Source organism: Pelecanus crispus, chromosome 8 (assembly GCF_030463565.1).
Source record: "Pelecanus crispus isolate bPelCri1 chromosome 8, bPelCri1.pri, whole genome shotgun sequence".
Taxonomy (NCBI): domain Eukaryota; kingdom Metazoa; phylum Chordata; class Aves; order Pelecaniformes; family Pelecanidae; genus Pelecanus; species Pelecanus crispus.
This window is the reverse complement of record NC_134650.1, coordinates 17,681,879-17,706,429: the sequence shown is the minus strand read 5'-3', so window position 1 is coordinate 17,706,429 and position 24,551 is coordinate 17,681,879. Positions and strand designations below refer to the sequence as shown.

Sequence of the window (24,551 nt, the reverse complement as noted above, 5' to 3'; positions counted from 1 at the left end):
TTGCAGATTATCTTGGTTTTTGCAGACAAAAAAGGTAGGAAAGAACTAGATGGGGCTTTCTTCTCATATGGCAGTCTGGATAGGGGCCAGAGAACTCATATGATATGATACTTTAGAATCAGTTTTGAAATATTTTTAATCAACTTCCAGCTGTTTTTTTTTTTTTTACCTGAATATTGTCTATGCTGTGCTTATGCTTATTAGCAGGAGTTTGTCAAATACTAGACCCCAGTCTTGCAATGTAGGATACACACAATTGTATTTACCACACAATAAGCATTTGCTACCACAATGGAGGCAATAGCTTTGACTACAGTTGAAACAAACTGAATTTTTGAAGAAGAGCAGAAGGTACTGCTGGAAAATACCATATGAATCATAAGTGAAAGATGTTGCGAAAATAGGGGTATTGCTTAAATTAGAAATCTGAAGGTTACAATAGTTCATGTTGCTTAAAAATAGAAGAGTTTAGTGAACTGTCATAAAAGAATTGCCTTAACCTGCTTTACCTCCATTTTGGAGGGGGGATATTTCATCAAACCTGATCAATCAGGTGGAAGGACTCACTGCAGTGCACCTGTCTGGGCTGAAATATCCCTCAGAAGTACACTTGGCCCTCCCAGAGCAGAAAGGCAAGGAAGAGCATAAAATGGCTGGAAGAATTGAAGCCATCAGCCAAACAAAAGTTACATACAAGCCAAGAAAATCTGAGCCATGGTTTTGAGGGTCCTCTAAGAGTTGAATCCAAACATGAGAAATTTGACATCATCTGAAGTTGCTTGATTGAATGAACAGCAGCTAAGGAAATGCTGTGGAAGCACAGAGGCAAGTCATGAAGAAGCACTTTGAAAGGATTTCTGTGCCTGACCTGAAAAGAGAGGTATCTATTGACCAGAGTTGGACTGAAGTCTCCTGTGACATCCAGGGCACCTCTGTGTATATTCTCTTCAAATAAACCATTTTATACTGAAGCAATACCTGAAGCTACTATGGCAGTATCTATAAAAAAAAAAAAACATGTAGATGCAGATGACTTAATATTGTGTTGAATATGCTAAGAATAGTGAATGCTAACATTTCAGAGAGAAAGCAGGTCACTGGAGGAGTCAGGAATACTTATTCCTGTGCTCAGAATTGTGCATTGAGCTACCTGCCTCCCTCTCAGGTGCTGACTGGGCTAAACATTGTGTTAGCAAACTGTGTGTGCTTCAGAGTTGCCAAGTGTATGGATTTTATCTATATTTATATGAAGAAAGAATGGATGGTGGAGGGTACTTTCCAGTGAAGCAGTTTTTCTGTGGAGTAGTCTGGGGGACAACGAGCTCTCGATGTGGTACTTTGCTTAAAAGGGCAGTAATATCCATAGGCAGGGTATATCTAGTAGGACAGAAAATGTAGGTAGTATCTCTTTGTGTTGTGCCCAAATATTATACTTAGTTCTGTTGTCCAGAATTCAAGGAGCAAGTTGAGACATGAGAAAGGATTAGAGATGAAACATAAAAAAGCATTCAGGGATTGAGAATAGGTCTTGAACATCTCAATAAAAATCTTATTTGGCTTAACAAAGAGTAGGCAGACAGAGCAAGCTTTTATTTTGCCCTTTCTTTTTTTTTTTTCCACAAACACTTGTATGGAGAATAGAAATTTATTTAAAAGATTCATTGGCTGGCCTTTGTGGCTGAGCAAACCCAGACCATACATTTTATCGATGTAATTATACAAGACTTGTTGGTTCTAGATACAAACTGGATTTCTCAGCAGAGGCTGTAGTTAAAACACAAGTTAATTCAAGAGTGGTCTGTGTTACACTGGAGATCAGACTAGATGTTATGTTTCTGTACTGGTAATCTGTGATGTTTTGAGTAACATTCAGGCTGTTGGTTACAGATGCCCTGCTCAGCTATTGCACATTCCTTCTTTTCTTGACTGCAGAGGCAGGCAGGCTCTGGTAGCACTACAAAGTAGTCTGAATCCCCCATCACTCTTGTGGTCTTGGATGCCATAATACTGGTAAGACTGCAATGCTATTACACTAAACACTGCATGTATGAAATAAATGTATGTTGTAATACAAAGAATAGTCTGAATACAGGGAGGAAGAAGATCCAAGAGTGTGTATCTGTAAGAAATATTTAGGATCCCCTTTGGTTTAGTTGACTAATGGTTAAATCATGATTGTAAATGTTACGTTCCTAACTGAAATGCAAATTAAAAATGCATGTGTTGGAAATGTTGACTGTTGACAGAGTTGCAGTATCCAGGGTTTGGTTTTTTCCATACCTTAGTGTTTTTCTGCTTTATCTTCTGTCTGTCTAGTTTTACTTGTTATAGCCTTTTTAGGAAACAATATCCCAAATAATGATGCATAAATTTTGCTTTCATTGGTTGGTATAATGAAGCCCAAAGATCTTTCTTCAGTTAATAACTTTTTGCAGTGTTTTCCTTTAAAATTCTTTGACAGTCTTTTCCCCCACTCAAAGTAGATGAAAAATGGCCAATTTGTTAAGTGACTGCTGAGGGAAGGAATTTCCCACACTCCAGCCCCATTTCACTTTTATTTGAAAAAAAAAAAACCACCACCACACCAAGAAACAACCCACACTCGCACAATAACACCCTTCCTAGTTCCATTCCATCTAACAACTTTAAAACAATGTGCAAATACAAATGGATTCTATGAAATAGGTAAACATAAGTTAAAGAAGACAAAACTGAGAGGGAGGGTAGGCAGACAGCTGATTGCCATAAAAAAGATTTAAGCCCTTACCTGCACCACCAGGTTTCCTCACCGTTCTTAAAGTCAATATTTTCAATGTTTGTTGCCTGTATTTACATAACCAAACCAATACTCACGCTGTGTAGCAGAGTCCTGATGGCTTTTATTGTCAGCTTCTGTCTTATTTTTCCTCTCCCCAACTGGTTATTTCAATCCTGAAACTACATTATAATATGTATTTCCTCCAGGATAATAGTGTACCCAAAGTCCAGCCAGCTCTGAAGCCTGAGCAGTCTGTGGGCTGGTTTACAACCTGGTCAGACCCCTTGATGGATTACAGCTTCTCCTTACAGTTTTGTAGGCTTTCCTCCTCTTCAAAAAGAAACATATGTAGGAACATTGAAAGAGGAAGCTATGAATTAGATCAGTCACTCCGATGCTTTTCCTTTTTGTATTTTTCTAATTTTTGTCTTTTTGGCTTTAACATGGCCTATCTCCAGCTATCGATATAAACATTCCACTGTGTCCCTAGCTTTGTGGTTTACAAATGTAGGACAAAATTCATACAATTTTTCCCTTCCATTCCTTTTTTCTATTCACTACTGTCATAGACCTTCTTGAGACCCATCACTGTTTTGCTTATAGTTCTAGATCCAAATACAGAACTTCATACCTCCAAAAAGAGATCTTCTCCTCAGTCTCGCTATCCTCTGTGCTATCCCTTGAGGAGGTGTCCAAACATAGATAAAGGACGAAATGGGCTGTACCAAACATGTACTATGTACTTTGAACAGTTTCATGCTTTGCTTGCTAGTTTACTAAGTTTTGTTTGTTTGCTGTGACTTCTCCTTCTTCCTATCTATTTGGTTTTAGCCAGAAGCAGAAATGTGTAGTGCTTACACAAAAAAATCAGGAAATATTTCAGCTTTTGCTAAGGATCCTAAAAAGCCTCAGCAAATAGCCACACCTCTTTGTTTTGAAACCTAAACAAAAAAATTAGTGGCTTCTACTACTGAAAATAGGTCTTGTCTAAAATACATGGCATCCCACGGTGGGGAGCGGGGGGGAGCAACTGTTTTAAAATAGTTTGTTTCCCTGGGAAAAAGCTGCAAGCAGTTTGTATTACAGAAAAAAAATCTTAAAAAAAAAAAAAAAAGCTCAAAGCTATTTCTGGTTTTATGTATTTGGAAGAGAATGCTAAGATCTGTTTTACCTTAGGGGACCTTGTGGTATCCTGTGGTAGATGCTATCTGAGACTTTTGCAGTTGTGCTACTTTTAGACAGAACGCTATTCACTGTTAGTGATTATGGTCCCTTTTTCTGGTGTATCTGATTGTGGTAAAGTTGCGTGGCCAAAGCCAAGCACTTATCAAGCCAAACAACTCTGGAAGAAAGAAGTTGTGTGGTGACTTGTGACTGACACTCTTTGCTGGAGCTCTCCAGTCCATTTCCCATCACTAATCATTGAGACACTGATTTGCAACAATCCCTGAGATGGGCACCAGTGACAGCTGAATGAAGCTGAAATGGATCATTGCACTGTAGGTTGTTTTTCTCCCTTGAGAGTTTTTAACTACATGTTTGATATAGAAACAGGAAGGTTTTAGGTAGCGTGGCTCAGCCTTGTGGTTCCACAAGAATATGGACTGCCTAATAAACACTGAAGGCTTAAACAAGTACTTAAGTGTCAGCCTCTTTTAAAATTTTGGAACATTAGCCATAATTTCCTCAAGACAAACAGAAAAAATTGTGGTCAAAGTTTGGTGTGTTTTCTTCCTTTTATTTGAAGGAGTTCTGCCTTACATGGAAGTTTCTCAGTTTTAGTTACTTGGCAAATGCAAAGTGTGTTTGCTTTCTGTGCAAAAAATAAAAAGGCACACACGTTTCCCACTTGTGTAACTATGAATGAGAAGAGCTGGAAGTTTTTAGCTTTGTTCAAGAACATAAGCCCATTTCCAGCCCTGTTTTTTTAAGAGAACCGCATGTCATTGCTATCAGATTGGACTCTCTTACCTGTACTGGGACTGAAGAAGGAAATAGCACAGTAACTGGCAGTGCTGCAGCCTGTCTCAGTATGGGTGTCCTGTCATGTTGGAACTCTCAGCTCTAGGATTTCCTCTGGTCATATTCCCAGTTGTAAAATGTAATGTGTCATGTTTGGGGAACCAGTTATACTGGAGAATTTCTCTTGGTTCATCAGGACCACAGTATATCTCTAAGAAAATGGAATCTCAGCTACTACTGTCTTAAAGGATGGGTGGAGTGAGTATCATCCTCAAATGGGATTCATGATTCATTAAATCCAATCTGTGAAGAAGCACATCAGAGAATTAGAAGTTAACCACAGGCCCATTACTTACCTGCTTCCTAGCAGGTGTGGTGCATAATGCATAGTTAATAAAGCTGGGAGGAGCAGAGTCCAGCCATGGACAGTCAGTGTATTCAGCACTACGACACCACAGTGATGGTCATTTTAGAACTGCCAGCAGGAAATAAGTAAATCTTTCTGTATATAAAGTAGTCTTCAGAGACCTCTATTGTTTCAAAGACTGTATTGGGTTTATGTAGCAAGGTTTTAGCAGCAGGGGACAAAGGGGGCTGTAGGGGTGGTTTCTATAAGAAGAGATCAGGAGCTGCTCCCCTGTCAGATCTGCCACTGCCAAAAGCTGAGCCCATCAGCAACACTGATGAAAAAAATGCGAGACAAGCAACTATGCAAACACCAAGGTCAGTGAAGAAGAAGGGGGAAGAGGTACTCCAGGTGCTGGAGCAGAAATTTCCCTGGAGCCCATGGGAAGACCACAGTGAAGCAGGTTGTCCCTCTGCAGCCCATGAAGGACCACGTGAGAGCAGATATCCAGATGCAGCCTGTGGAGGACCCCATGCCAGAGGAGGTGGATATGCCCTGAAAGAAGCTGCAGCCCATGGAGAGCCCATGCAAGGAGCAGGCTCCTGGCAGGAGCTGCAGCCCATGGAGAGGAGCCCATGTAGGAGCAGGTTTTCTGGCAGGAACCGTGTCCCTTCAGTCTGTTCCTGAAGAACTGTATCCCATGGAAAGGACCCATGCTGGAGCAGCTTGAACAACTGCAGCCTATAGGAAGGATGCACATTGGAGAAGTTCATGAAGGATTGTATCCCATGGGAGGCAGCCCATGCTGGAGCGGGGGAACAGCGTGAGAAGGAAGGAGTGGCAGAGACAAAGCGTTATGAATGGACCACAACCCCCATTCCCCATCCTCCCATTCAGACAGGCATGAGTCTACAGTGTGTCCGGTGTCCTATCTGCCAGCCCTGAAAGGACGTCTCAGAAAATGTATGGCACCTCAGATGTGACTGGATGCATTAGATTGTGTGAATAACTGAATTGATCCCTAACAGATTCCAGACAAATCACATAATTGGAAAACATCCATATGAAGTAATACAGCTCAAAAATGTAGGGGGTCCAGCAAAATTAGGATCTATTCCAGACACAGTGGTTCTGAGGGCTAATGCTATATGCAGGTTACCACCTTGTAAAGAGCGCTGGAAATTTTCTGGTTTAGTTAATGTTTTACATACTGTGTTGTTGTGGCAATTGTGATGTTGAATATGATTTTTCATACTTTGGCAGTGCATAGAACTGGAACATATTTCGTGTTCAAGATTCAGAAATAATGAAAGGATCATTATTTCTCTACCCAGATCTTGTTGTTTAATCAGTTATCCCTTTGTTTAACCTCAAGATTAGAGATAATTGCTCCCTAATTCTGAAAAACAAGCCACTTTGGGAATCTCAGTGTGGAGTCTAAGTTCAGGTTCCCACTTAATAGGCCAAAACCTGATATGTGAAAACTCACATATGAGTTTTTAAAGCATTAACACAGAATAAAAACCATAAAGTCACTTTTAGTTCCTTGCATACTAAGTATTGTGCGCAGTGTTCATCAAGCAAGAGCCAACTTCATCAATAATCCAGACAGAGAATTCTGTGCTTTTCAGGTAATTTCTTTTATGTTTTGGTATCTAACATGGCAGACGAGTACCTTTGCTACTGAAGGATTTTCACAGAGTTTCTCTTTTCTTCATTGCAAGTTGAAACAGTTTGGAAATAAAAAAATAATTTTTTTGTTTTCTAAGATGAGCCTCAAATCTTTTTCATCAAACATCAACTACATTCCTAACTGAATTATTTTCTTGGAGGAACATCCTATGTCTGTTCCACCCAACCATTTTTACATTCTGTGTTCTCCTGAAATTTCCAACTGGCACTGACTTCTTTTTAATAACTGAAAAGAGAGAAGGGGAAAACAAAATACAAAAAACATTTCTTCCTATGCAAGTTATTAGATATAAAATGAGTAATCTCTTATGAGAAAAATAGTACAGTATTTCTTATTGGCAGTAAAGAGAAGAGTTCCATTCTACTTACCTGGCAAAGTTCAGAAAATTGCAACATACTGTTCAACCACTCAAATATATACCTTCTCCCTGCGCAGCCTGTAAAAGTTTGCTCTGTGGATAACGGCCAGGCTTTCTTCATCCCTTCTTCACTGTAAGCACTTTCCTCTTCTCAAGTAATATTGTGAAATTCTTCACAGCATTTTTGCTTTTAGTCTTCTAGGCGCTACAAAAGCTTCTCTCACATTAATGATGAGAATATTTTCTGTGTTGCTTGCTTTATCAATTATTTCATGAATACTCTGAATGAGAGAACAAAGCATCACCCAACTGACATATGAAACAAAATAAAAATCATCTAACTCATTGGTTGCAAATAGGTGGTCTAGATTGTCTTTTCCAAACTGCAGTTTTACTTACAGATAAGTAAGTAAAATACTATTACTACATCCTCTCTTTTACCGATTAAGGAGAATTAGTGTAACTTGGATCCTGGTTTTAAAAGTCTAATGTGGCATGAAATATATAGCTCTCATGACAGCACAGAATGGAAAAAAAGAAAGATGATTATTAAACTGTGTGTAAAAGTCATCTTTATTGCTGTATTGTTGTTTTGGCTTCGTTCTGAGACGTGTGGAAGGCTACAGAAAAGCCTAAGCATGTTTCTTGGCAGCTCTTCATAAGCAGTGAGCTCTGTGAAAAGTGAATGTGGAAAGCCCCATGAAATTCACGATTTTGCTGAAAAATTAAGAGCAGGAAAATGTTGCATGAGACAAAAAAATGTTTTGCTGTGTTTTTTCAAAAAGCAACAAGCAATGCTGGTGAAGGGGACAAGGGAAGTAGTTTCAAAGGGGCAAAATACCTTTTGTATTGTTTTGGGATTTATTGTTCTCTTTTTTTTTTTTTTTTAACTCATGAGACAGCAGCAATTGGAGATCCACCTGTTAGTGGGTCCACCTGTCCGTACAACTTTGTTCTAATCTGAAAGTTGCATTTTTTGTGGCAGATCAGGCTGCTTCCTTCATCTGTCTAATGCTTGCTGCTTCTAAACAAGCACTAATTACCAGCACATTACCACCAGCCTTAAGAAGTTTGAAATGCAGTGCCCATACAGCTGAGGATGTGCCTATCTTTATGAAAGTACCCTCTTTGTATCATACCTCAGTTCTACAGACCACAGAACATTATTGACCTAATACCTCTGGCTACTATGAAAAGTAAAATCTGATGGCATAAGTGGTTTTCCTCTTGTAAATCTGATATAGTCTTAATCTCTTCTTCACTGGGGTGCATTGCATGTTGATCTCTTTGGCTTTGATGAGAGAAAGTAAGTGTGCCTTGATGAAACAAAAAACATTATTTGGGATAAAAAATGTGCTTAACTGATTAGAAAAGAAATACAGTTGTCATTTTCCTGTCTTTTATGTAAGCACTTCAGAAACCCTTGTGTACTCAGATTGGAGCTCTGATTTGAGAATACATAGGAGAGAGGAAAATGGAGAAGTTGGATTATTTTCTACATTTGGGAAAGCATTACACTAAAGTTTTCTGTTGTTTTAGCGTGATCAAATGTCTTCCACAAAGAGAATCGGTGCTGCTAGACATTAGCCTAAGATTAATGTCCATTTGTTTTTAGGTTCACATAGCTGTCCAATGAGAAATTTGGAATAGATCTTTAATTGCTGCACAGAGAAGCAGCCCTGTGTCACTCCAAAAAAGAGGATCAGATTTTTCCTGTGATACTGACATTAAGCGGCCAATGAATATTGCACTCTCAGGTCTGAGGGCAGATTTTTTGGCCCAGATATTTTCTGAGTGAATAAAATATGAGAAAGTCTTTGTGTAGCTGGTGCCTTGGGTTTTGCTTTTCAGAAAGAGTTTTATTTCCCTGGCATGCTTTCTGCAACATCTAGGGAACATTGGTGGAGACTGAAATAATGTATCAAGAAGAATTTTCTTCCTGAGATGAGGCTGCTCTTGTTGCAAGGCATTCCCAAGTGAACTCCCTAATGAGTGATAGATGGGAAAAATAACAGGAAGGATCCTTAAATGTTCCAAGTTTTGCATGAAAAATGATAAAATTTTTTGGATGCTATGTTTGGTACCTAGCCTAGAATTCTCTACACTTTGATAGTGGTGCCTTCAGAATGACACAGTGAGTCATAATATTTGACATTTGGGGAGATTTTTACTGGATCTCTAAGCACTTGTCAGGACTGTTAAGAAGAATACTTTAAGAAGAATTATGATTTCCTTTGCGAGTTTGTGAAACTGTTTTTTTTTAAAGCCTGTTTCCTTTTCTTCAAAACAAACGAACAAAAAAAAAGAAATAGTAACTTCAAAAGTATGTATTGACCATTTTTAGTGAAAGGGTAGTTGAAGGCATCTATCCACACTGTATTCCTTTATTAAATGGTCTTCCAAAAATATTTCCAGCTTTAGATCATTGAGTTCTTTTAATGTCACCAGACAGTTACTTTTTTTTCATGTTTATTTTCACATAAGATTCATAGCACACAAGGGACATGAGGAATATGAAGACGACGAACTGGCAGTTGTCCAGGCATCGTAGCAAGTTCTGACCCGCTCATGTTCATGTCTGCCCAAAGGCCGAGGGAGTTGCTTTGCTTGTTAGTATTGGGAGGGTTGGAGGGCTGTGGATTTGGGGATTGCTTAGTAAGCAGACCTGTCTCCAGTTCTGCCACCTCAAAAATGTGTTAATAGCTGTCCCCAATGACAGCTGTATTCATATTTGTAAGACTTGAACATCTCTAGTTGCTTTTGAGGAGTAACAAAGTGCAATGGCAAACCTCAGGCCCAGTGAATGACCTGTTTCCCTGGTTCCCATGGATCTGCAGCATTTAATTTCATTGGCATGTCCCCCTTCCTGAGCTGGATACATGCATTACATTTGCCCAAGATCTGTCCAGGACTGTAAAAAGACCTGGTGGTATTTAACAGTAGTGGCTTCCTGGGATTCCTTGGCTCCAGATGGAACTGGTTGCCTTATAACTGATCCTATGAACAATAAACTGTCCACTGCAGATTGCCATGCCAGACTTCTCTGGTATTGCCAAACCCAGCCCATGAAAAATCATGAAGGTATGTATGGCACATGAATACGGGGTTTATGCTGGTAGTACCCTCTCTTGTGCCTCCAGTTTCTCATTTGTGCTTAAGAACTCTCAAAAGCAGATATGTTAGATATTCTGTGTTTGAAACAAACAAACAAAATTGATTTTTTGCAAATACATATTGTACTTCCATTCTAATATGAACAGTCAAATAAAAAGCTATGTAGCTGGTACTGTAGGGAGGCTGGAGATGTGGTAGAAATCACCTGAAGGAGTGAGCTGGGGGTGTTAACAACTTAAACCATACCTGTCATGACCAGAGTCATCCTCAAAATTGCACTCTCAGTCATCCCTGCCAGATCACAAGACTGAAAGAAGGTGGACAGTTCTGATTTGCATTTTCCATCTGAATTTTGATCTTTGTGGTTTGCTTGGCTTGTGTTTTCAAGTGTTTCTCTGTAGCAACTAGTTAGAAATGTAAGGATTTTTGAAAATGGAGTTTCTCCCAAGGCAGGTGGAGCTGCAGCTTCATGAAAATACTGCTAAAACATTGCCAGCCCACCAGTGCCTCCCACATTATCCTTTTTCCCACGCTATCCACATGGCTTGTTGCCACGTGATGGTATGTATCATGTATAGGCACACAAAATATGCATAACCTTGAAACCCTGCAGATGTGGTCTTCTGATATGGCTGCATAGGGGACTTTGGGACTGTAGCTTTTGGGGTTTTCTGTGTTGAAAGTACCTGACCTTTGCTTTTCCTGCAAGGCTCTGGGAGGTGTGGGGTAGGTTTCTGTTGGTTTCTTGGGAAGGCAAAGATTTCTGTGGTCTTTGGCTGGATCTCAAATCCTAGGGTACTGAAGTGTGACCTAATAATTTAGGGCTCAGAGAAGGGTGGTATTTAAATAAACTATCTGGTTTTGAACATTCTAGAACTATTAATTATTAAAATTTATACAAATCCAGGGAGGTGCATGGCATGTAAAACACCATACCTAGAAGCAGCTGAGCTGAGCTTACATGTGATAGTTTTTTTTTCTGAAAAGACATCATCTCCTGTGAGCACAATAGAGCTAGTACTTTTCTTATAAATAGTGAATGTTTTATAATTGCATGCAGTCCTAAAGCTGGTTCCTATTATTGAGAGTTGCAGAGGTTTTGGGGGAGGGTTTGTGGGTGGTTGTTCTTTTCCAGAATGGTGTCCAATCAGCTTCTTTGGCAGAGTATTAACTACAGCTAAAATATGTTTCAGTGTGAAAATGTTATGGTCTAATGAGCAACTTTGCTTTTGTGTCACTTTCTTGCTTTGATATAAGAGGTTCTGGGTCAGGAACTGCCCATTTGATCCTTAGTTTGTCTCCAAGTAGAGTTTATATGTCAGCACTTTTTATACCAGCCTTTCAAATTTGTGTGATAGAAACAGTACAGTCACTATATAGGTCAAAGGAGCCAAATTTAATGAAGTCTCACGTGCCCTCACAAGCAATATTGTTGCTTCCTGCTGAACTACTGAGCTGTCTCCATTTAGGGAGACTCGCCATCCCTGAACATCATGGCTGAAGCTGCTTCAGGATTGTCCAAGTTGTGTTACAGCTTTATTGCTTTTCTTTTGCCTCAGGTGAACTGTGTGATGAGGTGATTAACCACTGTGTTCCTGATCTAAATCCATGCCAGCATGAGTCCAAATGTCTGCCCCTTGACAAAGGAACCAGGTAAGTGTGTGTGTGTGTGTATATTGGTCTCCACACACTGGGCAGATCCATCCATTGGCTTGACTAGGGTTGAACTGGCAATGAGTTTGGGGTAAAAATCATCAAAATTAATGCAAATAGTGCAAGACTATAGGTACTTCAGACCATGTCACATTTTAATTTTAATGCAACCATACATACTTTTCTAGCTTTCTGTGGTGTACTTTAAAATAATGGATGTACCGCCAGAGCAGAGAAATTATTCTGGAATAGAGCATGTCAAAAGGAGTCCTTCTAGAACAGTCACTGCAGAGTATCTTATCCTGCCTCAGAAACTAAGGACAGTTTCCTTATGTGTTCCTTAGGGCATCCATCAATTCAAGCAGCATAACAGGTGCCTTAACAGATGTAACTCAGCTCTCCTCAGTCCATGCTGGCTCAGTGTTTAAAATCCAGTCCCCATTCTAACTACTAAGAAGGGAAAAAAAAAACTTGCGGCCAGAGCATAAAGCTGCAGGTCAGGAGTTTTCTGTTGTATTCCCACTTTAGCTGTTGTCTTCTGGGATGGCTGGCAGTCTTGGGGTGCATTGGCAAAGGCCAGCCTTGACCGCAGTGAGGCTCCTCTCCCCACACTTCCTTACCTGGGCAGCAGCAGAAAACAGCTGAACTGTGTGGCTCTCACTCAGCAGCCACCTTCTCCCGTTGGCTATAGAGGTGAGCCTCGCTTGGCTCATGTTAGATTTTGTGAAGTCTCCTGTGCTTGCATTTGCGTATTGGGAATGACACTGACTGTTTCACAGGGACAAAATAAAGCCTCGTGTTTTAAATGGTAGTAAAACATCTGGAGATTTGAGGGTTGGGGTGTTTTGAGAGGTGCAGTGTTCATTACTTATCTGAACAGGGAATTTCAGAGCAATTTAGCAAATAGAGACAGTCAATTGAAAAGTCAAGCTCTATGGAAAGCTCGTCAAGAAAAGATCTTTGAATCAAAGATGTAAGAAAGGAGAACAAATTCAAGAGAGTTCGGTGCAGTATGAGCTGCATTCTGCACTTTACACTAAGGCTGTTTCCACAGCTGCGATGCAATCCTGGTGGCTCACCAATTCCCTCCTGGGAGGGAGGGCTGGGGTTTTGACAAAGGACGCCCTCACCCAGCACACCCAGCATGTGAAAGGGGAGAGGTGGTAGCACTCTTTGGTCTTCCTGGTAACTTGCAGTTGGTGTCAGATTGTGTCCTGTAAAGCAACCAGCATGTCAGAATAGCGTAATCTAATACACATCACTCACTAATACATTTCAGGGTAGTTCAAAGGAAGCAAACAAAAATATTAGAGATGCTGGCTATCTAGAGGGCAGCTGAATCTGTGCTAGATAGTCAGTATGTACAACTCAAACCTTTCTTTTGGGTGAAAAACCACCAGACAGAAATGTTTCCAACTCTTGAGGAAGATAAAACTGTTAAATGCTTAGGACAGTTCCTGAAATGATGCACAGGGTCTGGATAAGGAGGTGTGTACCGGTACATAAATAGTCCCTGATGTTCTTTCCAGCTTTTATTCCTAGTTAATCTATCATTCAACTAATCCAGTAGCTACATCCTGTTACGAGGCAAAGGCTTGTAACTCAAATTACCTTATGTTGCTAGATGTAAGAAGGGATGGAGGCAGCTGTGGTCCTGAATGGCTTTACCCTTACTGGAAGCATTTTCATACCTGCCACCCAAATAATTTGAGTAAATAAGACATTTTTTCTTGCTTGCTTGCTAGAAAAGTGTTCTTCACAGTGGGGCCATTAACTCTTGAGGGGAGCCTAAATAACTAATTGGAAGTATTTTCTACTACTGTTTGATGCATTATTCTTCCCACTATTCATAGAATGCTACACAAAAATCCAGAATTTCTTTACTTTTTCTGTCCTGTTCTGCTTTCTAGCAGGCCAGACTTGAGAGGTGAAGGATCCTGCTGAGGCTTGAACATAGATTTGTCCAAGTATTGCTTTTTCTTTCATACTTCAGTTGTGTCAAAACATTCAGAAATGGGCTGACAGCCTTCAGCAGCTTTTGCAGTGATGTGTGGTTGCTGCTGGGTCTCATCAAAAACGACCTCCGGTCCTGTGCTGGTGCTCATCCCTTGAACAGTTTGATCTCCTGACCTGCGATGTGCCATACATTTAGCGTGTAATGGTGCAGTATAATGCCACATGCAGAATGAGTCAAGCTCATGCACCAGTCCTCTGCTCTGCTTACACAGGCGGGGAATATTAACGGCAGGATTCAGGCTTGTTCCTGAGCTTACCATGCACTTGTCAGGTTTGTGCCCTGGGCACGTGAGTAGGACACACCAGTGAAGAATATCAGAGCAGCAAGGACGCCAGTCTGTCTGTCTGTCCTGCCTTCGGCTCTAGTTGAACTGCAACTCTGCAGAGGGAGGAAAAGATGACAAAGACAGGAAAAAAGTAGGAAGCCAAGTTATTTATTGATATGGGAGGGAAATTCCACTCTGGCCCTGCAATAGAAGCCATGATTCACGGCTTTAATACAATAGACATCGAGTGCGTGCAGGTGCAAATCCCATCGGATAGGCCAACATTTTAAATACCACTAGACATGTTTTTAGGCTCTCTCTGATACTGGGAATGTTGCCATCACTACAAGGCTATAGCAGAAAACAGGATGTCAACTGTACTGGTGTCAGATGGTCATTGCGAAATGACATAACTGATCTAATTGCATAAATTACTCTCTTACCAGGATTTGAATATGAAAGTTTCTTTGCTTCCTCCTTTACTTCATCATACTTTTACTAATACTCAGTCACTTGCTGGCGCTATGTGGGATGGAGCTAATGTGCCATCATTCCCCACAGGGGGAGAACTTGGGTTTCTAGGAGGAGGCTGGGTGAGGTGCTCATGTGGCTGAGTTTCTCACCTGCTATGCTTCAGGCATGCATTTTTTGGTAGCTTCGGCCTAGATGTGACACACTAAGAGCTCAGAGATGACCAACCCAAAAGGAATTCCATGTTTCTAAAGGGAAAGCCAAGCTTGGAAGCAAACTGGGCTATTTCAGTATGTGCTTGGCTGCACAGAGCTCTTTGCCTTCTAACCTAAAATTGCAGGAGGCTTCCCTCACTTCCAGCCTCTGCATCTTTATTATGCTGTTACTATAGAAGAGTAGCTTTCTGTATGCCAGAAAACAAAACAAAACAAAAATCAACAACAACAACAAAAAATTTAACACAATGAAATTACTTCTAAAAAAATAACTTCAGGAAAGAAGCATGTTTTTTCCATTCACTGTATTGATATTGGAGCAAGGTATAAATATACTTTATTATTCTAAAGCTTGGAATTATTACCTGACAGCTTAAAATGCTGATTTAATGCGGCCCTGCAGAGAAAAGTGGTGGTTCTGTCATTACTGAGATAGCCAATACACATCATAAAATTGATGCATGGCAGCCCTGAATAAGGAACTGCACATCGTTCATTATTCCATCACTTTATATTAGGACTGCAGGGATCAATAAAAAGCAACAGGATTAAATGCTGCCAATTCCCCCCACAAAGTCTTTTGATTGACATTATTTGCTTGCAGGTGTGACTAAAATGTTGCCAAAAAATGCTGCCCGCTTCTTATGGTTTGGGGAAGGAACACTTTTTGCTCTGTCATCTCCGTTATGTTAATCACAGTATTCCCTGAGCCACCAAGGTGTAAAAAAGCAATTCAGGCATGCAGAGCTGGAACATCAACCATCCTGTGGCTGCAGAGGGTCATGATGGGGGCCTCTCCTGTAGGGACGATGGAGAGAGAAAGGATATGCATCTACATAATGTTATCCTCCTACAGTCTGCAGGTTAATAGGCTTTGCCCTATTTCCTCCTTTTTTAGCCAGTCATAAGCCATGTTTTGAAATGGAGACTGGAGGTCACATTCTTCTCAGTGCTTCAGCTAGATGGTTGCTGAAGTCCTGATGCTGTGGCAGCCATTCACTGGTCATTAGCAAACACAGGACCCACCGTTGCACTCTGGCAAGTTTCCCCCAACTCGCTGCCTTGCACTGATGAGCTGGGAAGAGGCCATGAGCCAAAACACACTGTAACTCGGAACCAAATTCAGTACAATGACTGCTGCCTGGAAAGTGGAAATACCTTTCATCACCAGCTCCTATGTGTCCAGTTCCTCTGAAGAGGTTTTCCACAAGAAGCCTCCTCCTGCACTTACCCCACCAGGCTGCTGACAGGGAGGAGGAGGCCAGCAGAATAGGTTGGTGGAGCAGTAGTTTCTTGCCTGATGCTGCCTCCCTTGACTTTTGATGTCTCTCCTCTTCCAGCTCTCGGCAGCAAGCACACTGGGTCCAAACAAGGGGCTTCAGCAAGAGCACAGACTTCTTTTTTATTGCTGAAGTTAACTCTAGCTCTTCCTTTGGTTTGGTTTAAGTGATACGCCTTTTGTTTTCCAGATGTGCAGTAACATCCAGCTGGGAGGAGTAAACCGTGTTTTATGGACTAAAGCGTGTTCATGACTAAACATTGTCTACACTACAGATTCAAAAGAGGCTGTTCAGCTATCCCAAAAGATCTGTTCCAAGCCAGAGACTTTGGGATATATTTTCTATTGTCAGGTCATAAACTTCTGCAAGGCTTGTAATAGAAATGCTGATGCAGCCTTCATACAACAAACTTGAGAACTGTATAAAATAAAAAGCCAGTGTCTGCAGGTTTGGGTGCATCCCATTGTGTTGCACCTATGAATGGTGTTACCCCATAGCAGCAGGTACATGCTTTGCCTGAGTGTCACCACAGGAGAGGACAGGCTTCAAAGACAACTTTCCATAGTTGCAGCAACATTTGCTATGCCTTGCAAATGAATGACAAACAGGTGGTGGTCTCAAAACTTATGGTCTTTTTCTTTAAATTTGCTGAGTTTTATCACTTGCTTGCAGATTGCTTCCATTTGGAAGGTGGAACCTTACTGTGCTGTGTAGCTGCACAGGGCCAACTTCAGACACTCAGCAGTGTGCAGACATTGGCAAAATCATAGTCTGAGACATGACAGCAACTGCCCTTGCAGAATATTGCCCTTTGAGTCTGTAAGGTTAGGGAAGATGTTGTCATCTTTAGCATAATTGGGAGACCACTATATGACCACCCTTCTCCATAGACTTGGCTGAGGAAAGGCAGTAGTATAGTATTGCTTTGGCTCGGCTTGAATTTAAGCAGATTGCAGAACCTCAGCTGCAGACAGACAGGAGGGACTTGAGCATTTCTGATGGCAGGAATTGTGCTTGATGTTTCCAAGAATAATTGCTAACACTTTTCTATCTCAAATCAGATTCGTGCTAGGCTGCCTGTGTGTGCTATTGTTGTGAATGTTGAAACAAGCTATTAACAGCGATCTTCTTGTATTTCAGATGTGAGTGCTTGCCTGGTTACAGTGGAAAACACTGTGAAATAGATGATGATGACTGCGTGGGCCATAAGTGTCGCCATGGAGCTGCCTGCGTAGATGCAGTCAATGGCTACACCTGCATCTGTCCTCAGGGTTTCAGGTATGTGAGAGTCAGCTCCTCCCCTGGACTGTCTTCTATGCATAGTGTTGGGGCACTTTCTTCAATTGCTTTCATCCTCAGAGCTAAGCAGCCTCTAGATATGGTATGAATCTGTCATTGCTATGTGAATGGATGGCTCAGTGCTTCAAATCTTGTAGATGAGGTAGGTCTTAACAAGTTAACTGAATATAGGGGATTGATGATTCTTGCTTTGAAAACAGCAATTTGCCTTTTGTGCAGTGCTGTGTTAGTTTGCCTGACTGCCCCAGCCTTTCCCAGTAAAACACTAGGTAATACACTCACATAAATTATATGGAGATAAACTCTGCATGCACAAGAGCAAGCAAAGGATAATAAAACTACATATATGAACTCTCAGACCTGGCTGCAAGAAAACATAAGTCTGAAGATTTTGTGCCAGTATTTCTGCACCTGTTGGTGATTTGGGCTGTAAATTTCCAGTCTCTGATTCTGACAGCTGCCAATATATCTGACTCCTGGAAATCTCTCTGTCTGTCAAAGATAAGTGTTCTGCTCCAAATGGATTCACTAATCATTGCCTGAGGCTGGATACTGGCTTCCTTCCAGCTAAACCTTTTCTGTGTTTGAAATACACACATGAGACAAAGAAGGAGTACCTGAAAAGATCAGTCTTGACAAAGAAGAAATTGCATGAACACTTATAAATCATTTTCTCTGCTTTGTATCTGCAACTGTTTTCATTCTTCTTGCTTTCATCTTTGTTAGGTTTGGGTTTGGGTTTTTTTTTTCCCCCGCTCAACACACATTTTTATTGCAAAGCAGACAGACTTCCCTGAACAGGCATTGATATATAACATGATGTCAGCCTGTGGTTTCACAGAATCAGACTTGTTATTTACAGGATATCAGATATCCTCTGAATATCAAATTCATACCCTTTTCTCCATGTTTCATTCTCTGCTTCAATCCCTTTGATGGCCTTAGGGATCTTGCAAATTGGTGACTGGCAAGGAAAACAAGTGGCTATCCTACAGTGGATTGTAAATGCTCAATGTTATCTAATTTTTAGAGTTGAGAAATGGGATTGCAAAGCCATATCTGGAGTCAAGGGTAACTTGAGCCTGTCATCAAGATGGCAGTGACTGGGAGACTTCTGCTGCAGGTCTTCTGATTTTTAAGGCATATCAGTACTAGGCAGTGATGCATGTGAGGGTTTTTTTTCCCGGGAAGGCAGGGTGGCAGTGTTTGGCAGAGATGTTTTGAGTTGTGACACAGTTGAGCGGAGCAGGAGGGGTAGGTGGAAGACTGGCCTGGGTCTCTTTCTGTATACCAAGCAGCTCTACTGGCAATTTGTGCAGTGCCTCTGGTTGGCTGATCTCACACCAGGGACTTCAAGAGCAGAACCTGGAACAGCCCAGCCTGCTCCCTCACTTACATGAGGGGGTTTCATTCCACTGCAAGTCCTCCAAGAAGAGGAAACATCTTTCTACGCAAAGCTCCAAAACTCAACTACTAGCTTAGACAGCTCTTCATAGCCCAAGGTAGACTTGGGTGAACAAAGTAATCCTGCTGCCTGTCAACAGCAGAGCCAGGATTAACTTGAGGTCTCCTGCTTGATTTCTTTGTTTTTTGCACTAGTCCATGCCACCTCTCTAAATCTCCTGTGCAAGATGCAAGGGAGCAAGGGTCTTTTAGGAGAAAAACATCGCAGTGGGCACTAACAGGCTCCCTCTGCCAAGGCAGAGAGCAAGCTGAAGCCCCTTGTGTTCTCCATGCAGAATAGTCCCTGATGTTGTTTGATTTCAGGATTAAAATTCTGCTAACAAAATATGATCTGCTCATTATCCTTTCCAGGACTACAGTCTTTTGTGGTTTAAAGGCCTGCTGCTCTGAAGGGGGTTCTGATCTTTTTTTCCCTTCTTAAGATTGCAATTGCAAAGATGGTGATTGACAGAGTTCAGGCTTCTGATGATCAGGGTTATAGACTCAACTGTTCACCTAGCGTGCCTCAGGCACTGGGCTGTGCAGCAAGGAGATAAATTTGCAAGTATTTGAAGGCTGCAAGTGTTGATGAGAAGGAGACAACACAAGAGGTGGTCTGACAAAGGTAACTAGGAGACCTAAGATGATGAGTAATAAACTTTTTGGCTGGTATCAGGAATCATTTCTCAGCAGTAAGTTTGCAGAGTGACCTCCCAGTTATCTGGACCTTATGCTGTTGCAATAAATGCATAGACCTATAACAATTTTATGGTTGTCACTATGCTGTATGTCAAAGCCACTTGGAGTCACACATTAATAAGGATGTTAAAACTTAACATCCTCGCACGGTTGAACAAATGGCACTCCTGTAATTCTTAACAACATAGGGCCTTATATGCACAGTGATGCACCTCTGATGGCAGCCCCAAAAAGCAATAGTACCAACATGCAAACACCTGTTTTCCCATCTTAGCATTTGAATAAAACCTAACATATCAAACCTTCCCTCTAGCAATCAGCCTCACAGTAGTGTTGTCCTGATAAATGTTGCTCTAGTGGGGAAGCACACATTAAGGCTGCTGAGCTTGATAGAAAGCACTGTTCCTCCATCGGGTAGATGCTTCAGAGTTCCCCACTGGGATAGTTTGCTGCAAGAAACTCAGCAGTGATTATTTAAATAAATGAGATCATACCAGGCAGAATGGACTTGGCCAAGCTATGCAAGTCAGGCTGTGCTCCACATTCCACTGCTCGGGAAATAAATAATATTAATTATTTCTAAAAATGCATTTAAAAAAATATTTTAAAATAAAGAACAAAAGACCTTGACAGACACTGTTGCTAATGCATCTTCTAGATGCCAGTGGCAGGGCAGCTGCACTTGTAAAGCCACCCACTGAAGGGGTTTCATGGCAAGGGAGGCTGGTGCAGGAGCTGTACTGGGAGCTCAGGGAATCTTTCAGAGCAGCACCAAGCACAGACACACTGGCTTCTTGCAACATTTGCTTTCTGTTAGTGGAGGCTGCTGCAGATTGCATGAATTTTTTTATTATTATTATTTTTAACTTCCATGAAATTAGAATTATATATACTGACTTTCCTTCTGCTTTCTAGTTGTTGCTCACGGGCAAAACAAACTGATTGGCATTAGGTAGAACAAAGCTAATAAGCTGGGTTAGCAGTGCTCCTTTCTGCTAGTCACCTCTGGAAAACAATTACACCTGATATCAAGGCAGGGGTGACAGCCATCTGTGGGGTTGATCCTAGTTTGATCCCATTGCTGGCTCTCCTGACATGTTTGCCAGCCAGCCGCAAAGCCCTGCACTGGTGAGAGAGATCACACACTTAATGAAACCAGGCTTCAAACAGGAAAGTGCTCCAATCGGACAGTCCACTTTAGTGCCTGGCTAGCAATGGGGACGTGGCACTGATGTGTCCTCAGCTCATCAGCTCTGGCTGGGTCTGACTGCTGTGCTGGTAGGCAGCTACTACAGTAACTACCTTAAATCAGCAAGATTGCTTTCTGTGTATCTATCTTCCCATGAGGTTGTTCCTATTTTTTTTAATATTCCCTTGTTTCCTTGGAAAGGGGAGTCCAAACCGTCTCTTGCTGAGTAGTGCTATGCCCCCCCGAGGTACTGCACTCACCCTCCAGGAACAGGGTGGCCTGTGGGGCTCTGCCAAGAAGCTGCAGCAAAGGGTCTCACGCAGAAAGGGGAAGTTTCTTGGTCTGTAACTAATTCACAGTTTAGGTGTATTCACAAAGAAATGTTCCCAAGAACAAATTTACTTTGAGAAACATACCAGACTGAGCAAAGATGACTATTTCCCATATGCAGTTATTCCCTCACACCGTACTGCCTGCCATGCTCCCATTTCCACTGCTGCCCACAGCAGGCTGAACACTGTACTGACTCTGTATGTCTCCTCTGAATACTCCTTGGAGCAAAGCAAATGGGCTTTATTGATTGCCAGCAGTATGGCCTGCCAGATGACACTTTTGAGATACACATGTCTAAAGGAATAGATTGGCTTGTCCCTATGCAAGATTATGCTATTCTGGTAGAGGATATTTACCACTTGGCTGATGGGGAGTGGTTTGCTTCCCCTCCCCCGCCACCCCGAACCCTTTGCTGGTAGTATTAGCAGCCTTTGACTGTGCCCACTTACAGCACTAAGTATCACCGAGGCAGCGAGGGGAGATAAGGGGTCCCTGTTAACCACAGCTCCCTGCCCCTTAGAGAATTGAGGTAGTGATGGCAAGGGCACGGGGAGGCTGGCTGTGAAACATCACTCCATCCTGGTGGTGAATAAAGGAAGTTTAAGGCAGTGCAATGAGAAAAGTGTTGAAATGCAATTTATCAGGAAAAGTACCGAGAGATGGTTCTGGCTGAGAAGGAAACGTTTGCATGTTTGTGTACACAAGCACAGCCAACCCCCAGCCACAGCAGGGCTGGAGCAAGACGGTCCCTGTCCCATGTGCACATGGGGCAGCGGCGAGAAGCCAGCACAGCACTGTGCTTTAGGCCTTGGAAATCTCCAGCAGTGGTTTTCACCCTCCTCATGCTTACTCCTGTGTAACAGATTTTTGTTTGCCATACCCACATCACCATGGACGAGGCCAACATACAGATTTGGGCAGAGTTAGGAAGCTGTTTAGCGTGTTCCATGCTGTACAACAGCTGTGGGGAAAGGAGAGCTTTTCTGGCCTTATCCCAGGTGCAAATACCAAATGTTCATGTCTTTCAAGGCATTCTTCAAGTTTGCCTTTTGTAAAAGTAGTAATGCAAAACCCTGTAAAAACCTTCTTCTCTCAGGCGTGACAGAAAAGCAGAGCAACTCCATTGCTTTTGATGCAGTTCAGGATCTAGCCCATCCATATTTTGCTGTGCATTTCTCTCTCTTTCGTTTTTCCCAGAGGCAGACCAGAGAGTGGCGTGTGTTGGGAGAACAGGGGCGGGGCGGGGTTTGGGCTCTCATCCCACACAGTGCTAAAGATAGAGCCGCGGTACTCTGTGCAAAATTTCACGTGAGAAAATGTAAATGGAAAGCAGTCATCTCCATTTCCTTCTGTTACAGAGGCAGCAGGTTCTGGTCTCTGTGGCTAAGCAAGATTGGTCTTGAGTATGTTGTGGCTGTTTTATTTGTTGTTCTTGCACGTCTTGTATCAGTACTATTTACTGTAGGAAAATGGCTTGGGTTTCTATTCTAATTGTATCTAGGAACGTCGCCTAGAAATTCACTGAGCTTCCAAGGCTTACCTGCTTTACTGGAGAGGAGTGATGTTTTTGGCATTTTTTTTGCTTTGCTTTCATAAGAGTGCTATTATTCCACAAAGTGCTCCCTGAATGGCAGGAAATTCCTAGTGGGACAAGTGGGATTTCACGGTTCCAGGACTGGGCTGATGGGTTATTCACTGCATGAATGGGTCTGCCACAATCCTCTCCTGGCAAGCCCTCTGCCCCCATGCTGATGAACACTGTGTAACGCAGAGAGATGGTGCAGGAGCCTGAGCCACAGCCCTCGCCGCAGCTATCCCTTCGGTGTTCCCTGCTACACAGCCTGACGCACGCCCCCTACTCACCAGCTACCAATTTTACATCATTTTACTGTCTGCACATTTTCAAGCAGTCACAGAACTCAGTGCAAAGAGTTTATGTACTCTCATCAGTACAAAAAAGGTTTGTTGGGTTTGGACAGTACTTGTAATGAGAAATTTGGGGTATAGGTGCAGGGGCATACCACGTGCAGCCAGCCAGCCAGAGAGCCTGGCCCAGTTGCTTTGCAGTACCCGTTGATTGCACAGGCCCAGTGGGTGTACTGGGCAAAGATTTTTCATTTACTTTTTGCAGTTTAGTCTGACACATGACGTCACTGTGAAAGATGACTGCGGCTTTTTGCACTTTCTCCCTTTTCCCTGCTCCTTCTATGCTGGTGTCGATATTTCAGTGTAGCTGAGTTATTCCAGCAAATAACCTGTGAACCGTGCAACCGTGCTGAATCCAGCAAGGCAGCCTGGGGACTGAGCCATCACTGCTCCTCAGAGATGTAGTCCTGGGAGACGTGGCCCAAGCCTCAGAGGTCAGAGGTTCCTACATGTGGGTTTTGCTCAGCCTCTTGTACAGCTAAGACCGAACCACAGCGCTTTCCTCCAGATCTGAATATGATTCAAGTTCACATGTACAGACCTGGCATTTGGTTTTCAGTTACCTCTGACTCTGGGACATCTTCCTTTCCTTTGCATTTTTCTGATCCAGGACATTGCCAACCACAAACTCAGCTAAAATAAAGTTGATGATCCTGATGCTGTTCAAAAGGACCAATTCTGGGCAGCTGCCCGTCAAACAGTGTGGTATCAGTGCATTGCTTCTGAGACTTTTTAGCAGTTGCCCATCTGTTGATGCTACACTTGCTGTTATACAGTAAAGCAAGTGAAGAGGCTGTAAAAAACACTAAAAATAGAGGATTTTTCCCCTTGCTTACCACCAGCAGAGGTAGACTCAGGTCACAAAGCCTAGGATGGCGATTTCTGGCTGAGGAGTGGTGCATGTTTCTGGATGGCAGGGAGAGCAGGTGAGGAAATCTCAGGTTTGGGCTTAAATGGCTCCCAGTTTTTGCTGGGAATGTCTGCACGGGAGAGTGTGGGATGAAGGCTATTTTAGACAGACTGCTGTACCTTGCAGAGCTAAATAACCAGTGCAAAGTGCAGTACAAATTGCTTCCAGTATTTGAACTGGCTCATTCAGACCGGGCATGGGAATTTCTGTACGGCACTATGCTGTATAGCTTTCACACAGTAAAGTGGGCACATGGTAGCTGAACCTCAGAGCTGCTATACCACAGTAGTAGTAGAACATCAGCATCTGATGTTATCCTTCCTTAAAAAATGGTGATAATTGAGGCCACTTCTGCTTTCCTTTACCTTCTACAGTGGACTTTTCTGTGAAACTCCTCCACCGATGGTTCTGCTCCAGACGAGCCCATGTGATAACTACGAGTGCCAGAATGGGGCTCAGTGCATCGTCGTGCACCATGAGCCCGTCTGCCGCTGCCTCGCGGGCTTTGCTGGGCAGAAGTGCGAGAAGCTCATCACAGTCAACTTTGTTGGGAAGGATTCCTATGTTGAGCTGCCATCAGCCAAAATTCGCCCTCAGGCAAACATCTCCCTCCAGGTATG

At 42.3% G+C, this 24,551-nt stretch overlaps 1 protein-coding gene across 1 annotated transcript in view; it reads left to right on the top strand.

The window, feature by feature from the left end:
- Positions 1-24,551, top strand: part of SLIT3 (slit guidance ligand 3) — a 549,457-nt gene that overhangs the window by 498,379 nt on the left and 26,527 nt on the right. Inside the window, exons 29-31 of the mRNA XM_075714742.1 lie at positions 11,791-11,884; positions 17,273-17,410; positions 24,306-24,546. Coding sequence (XP_075570857.1) covers positions 11,791-11,884; positions 17,273-17,410; positions 24,306-24,546 — 473 coding nt within the window. The remainder of the gene's footprint in view (positions 1-11,790; positions 11,885-17,272; positions 17,411-24,305; positions 24,547-24,551) is intronic.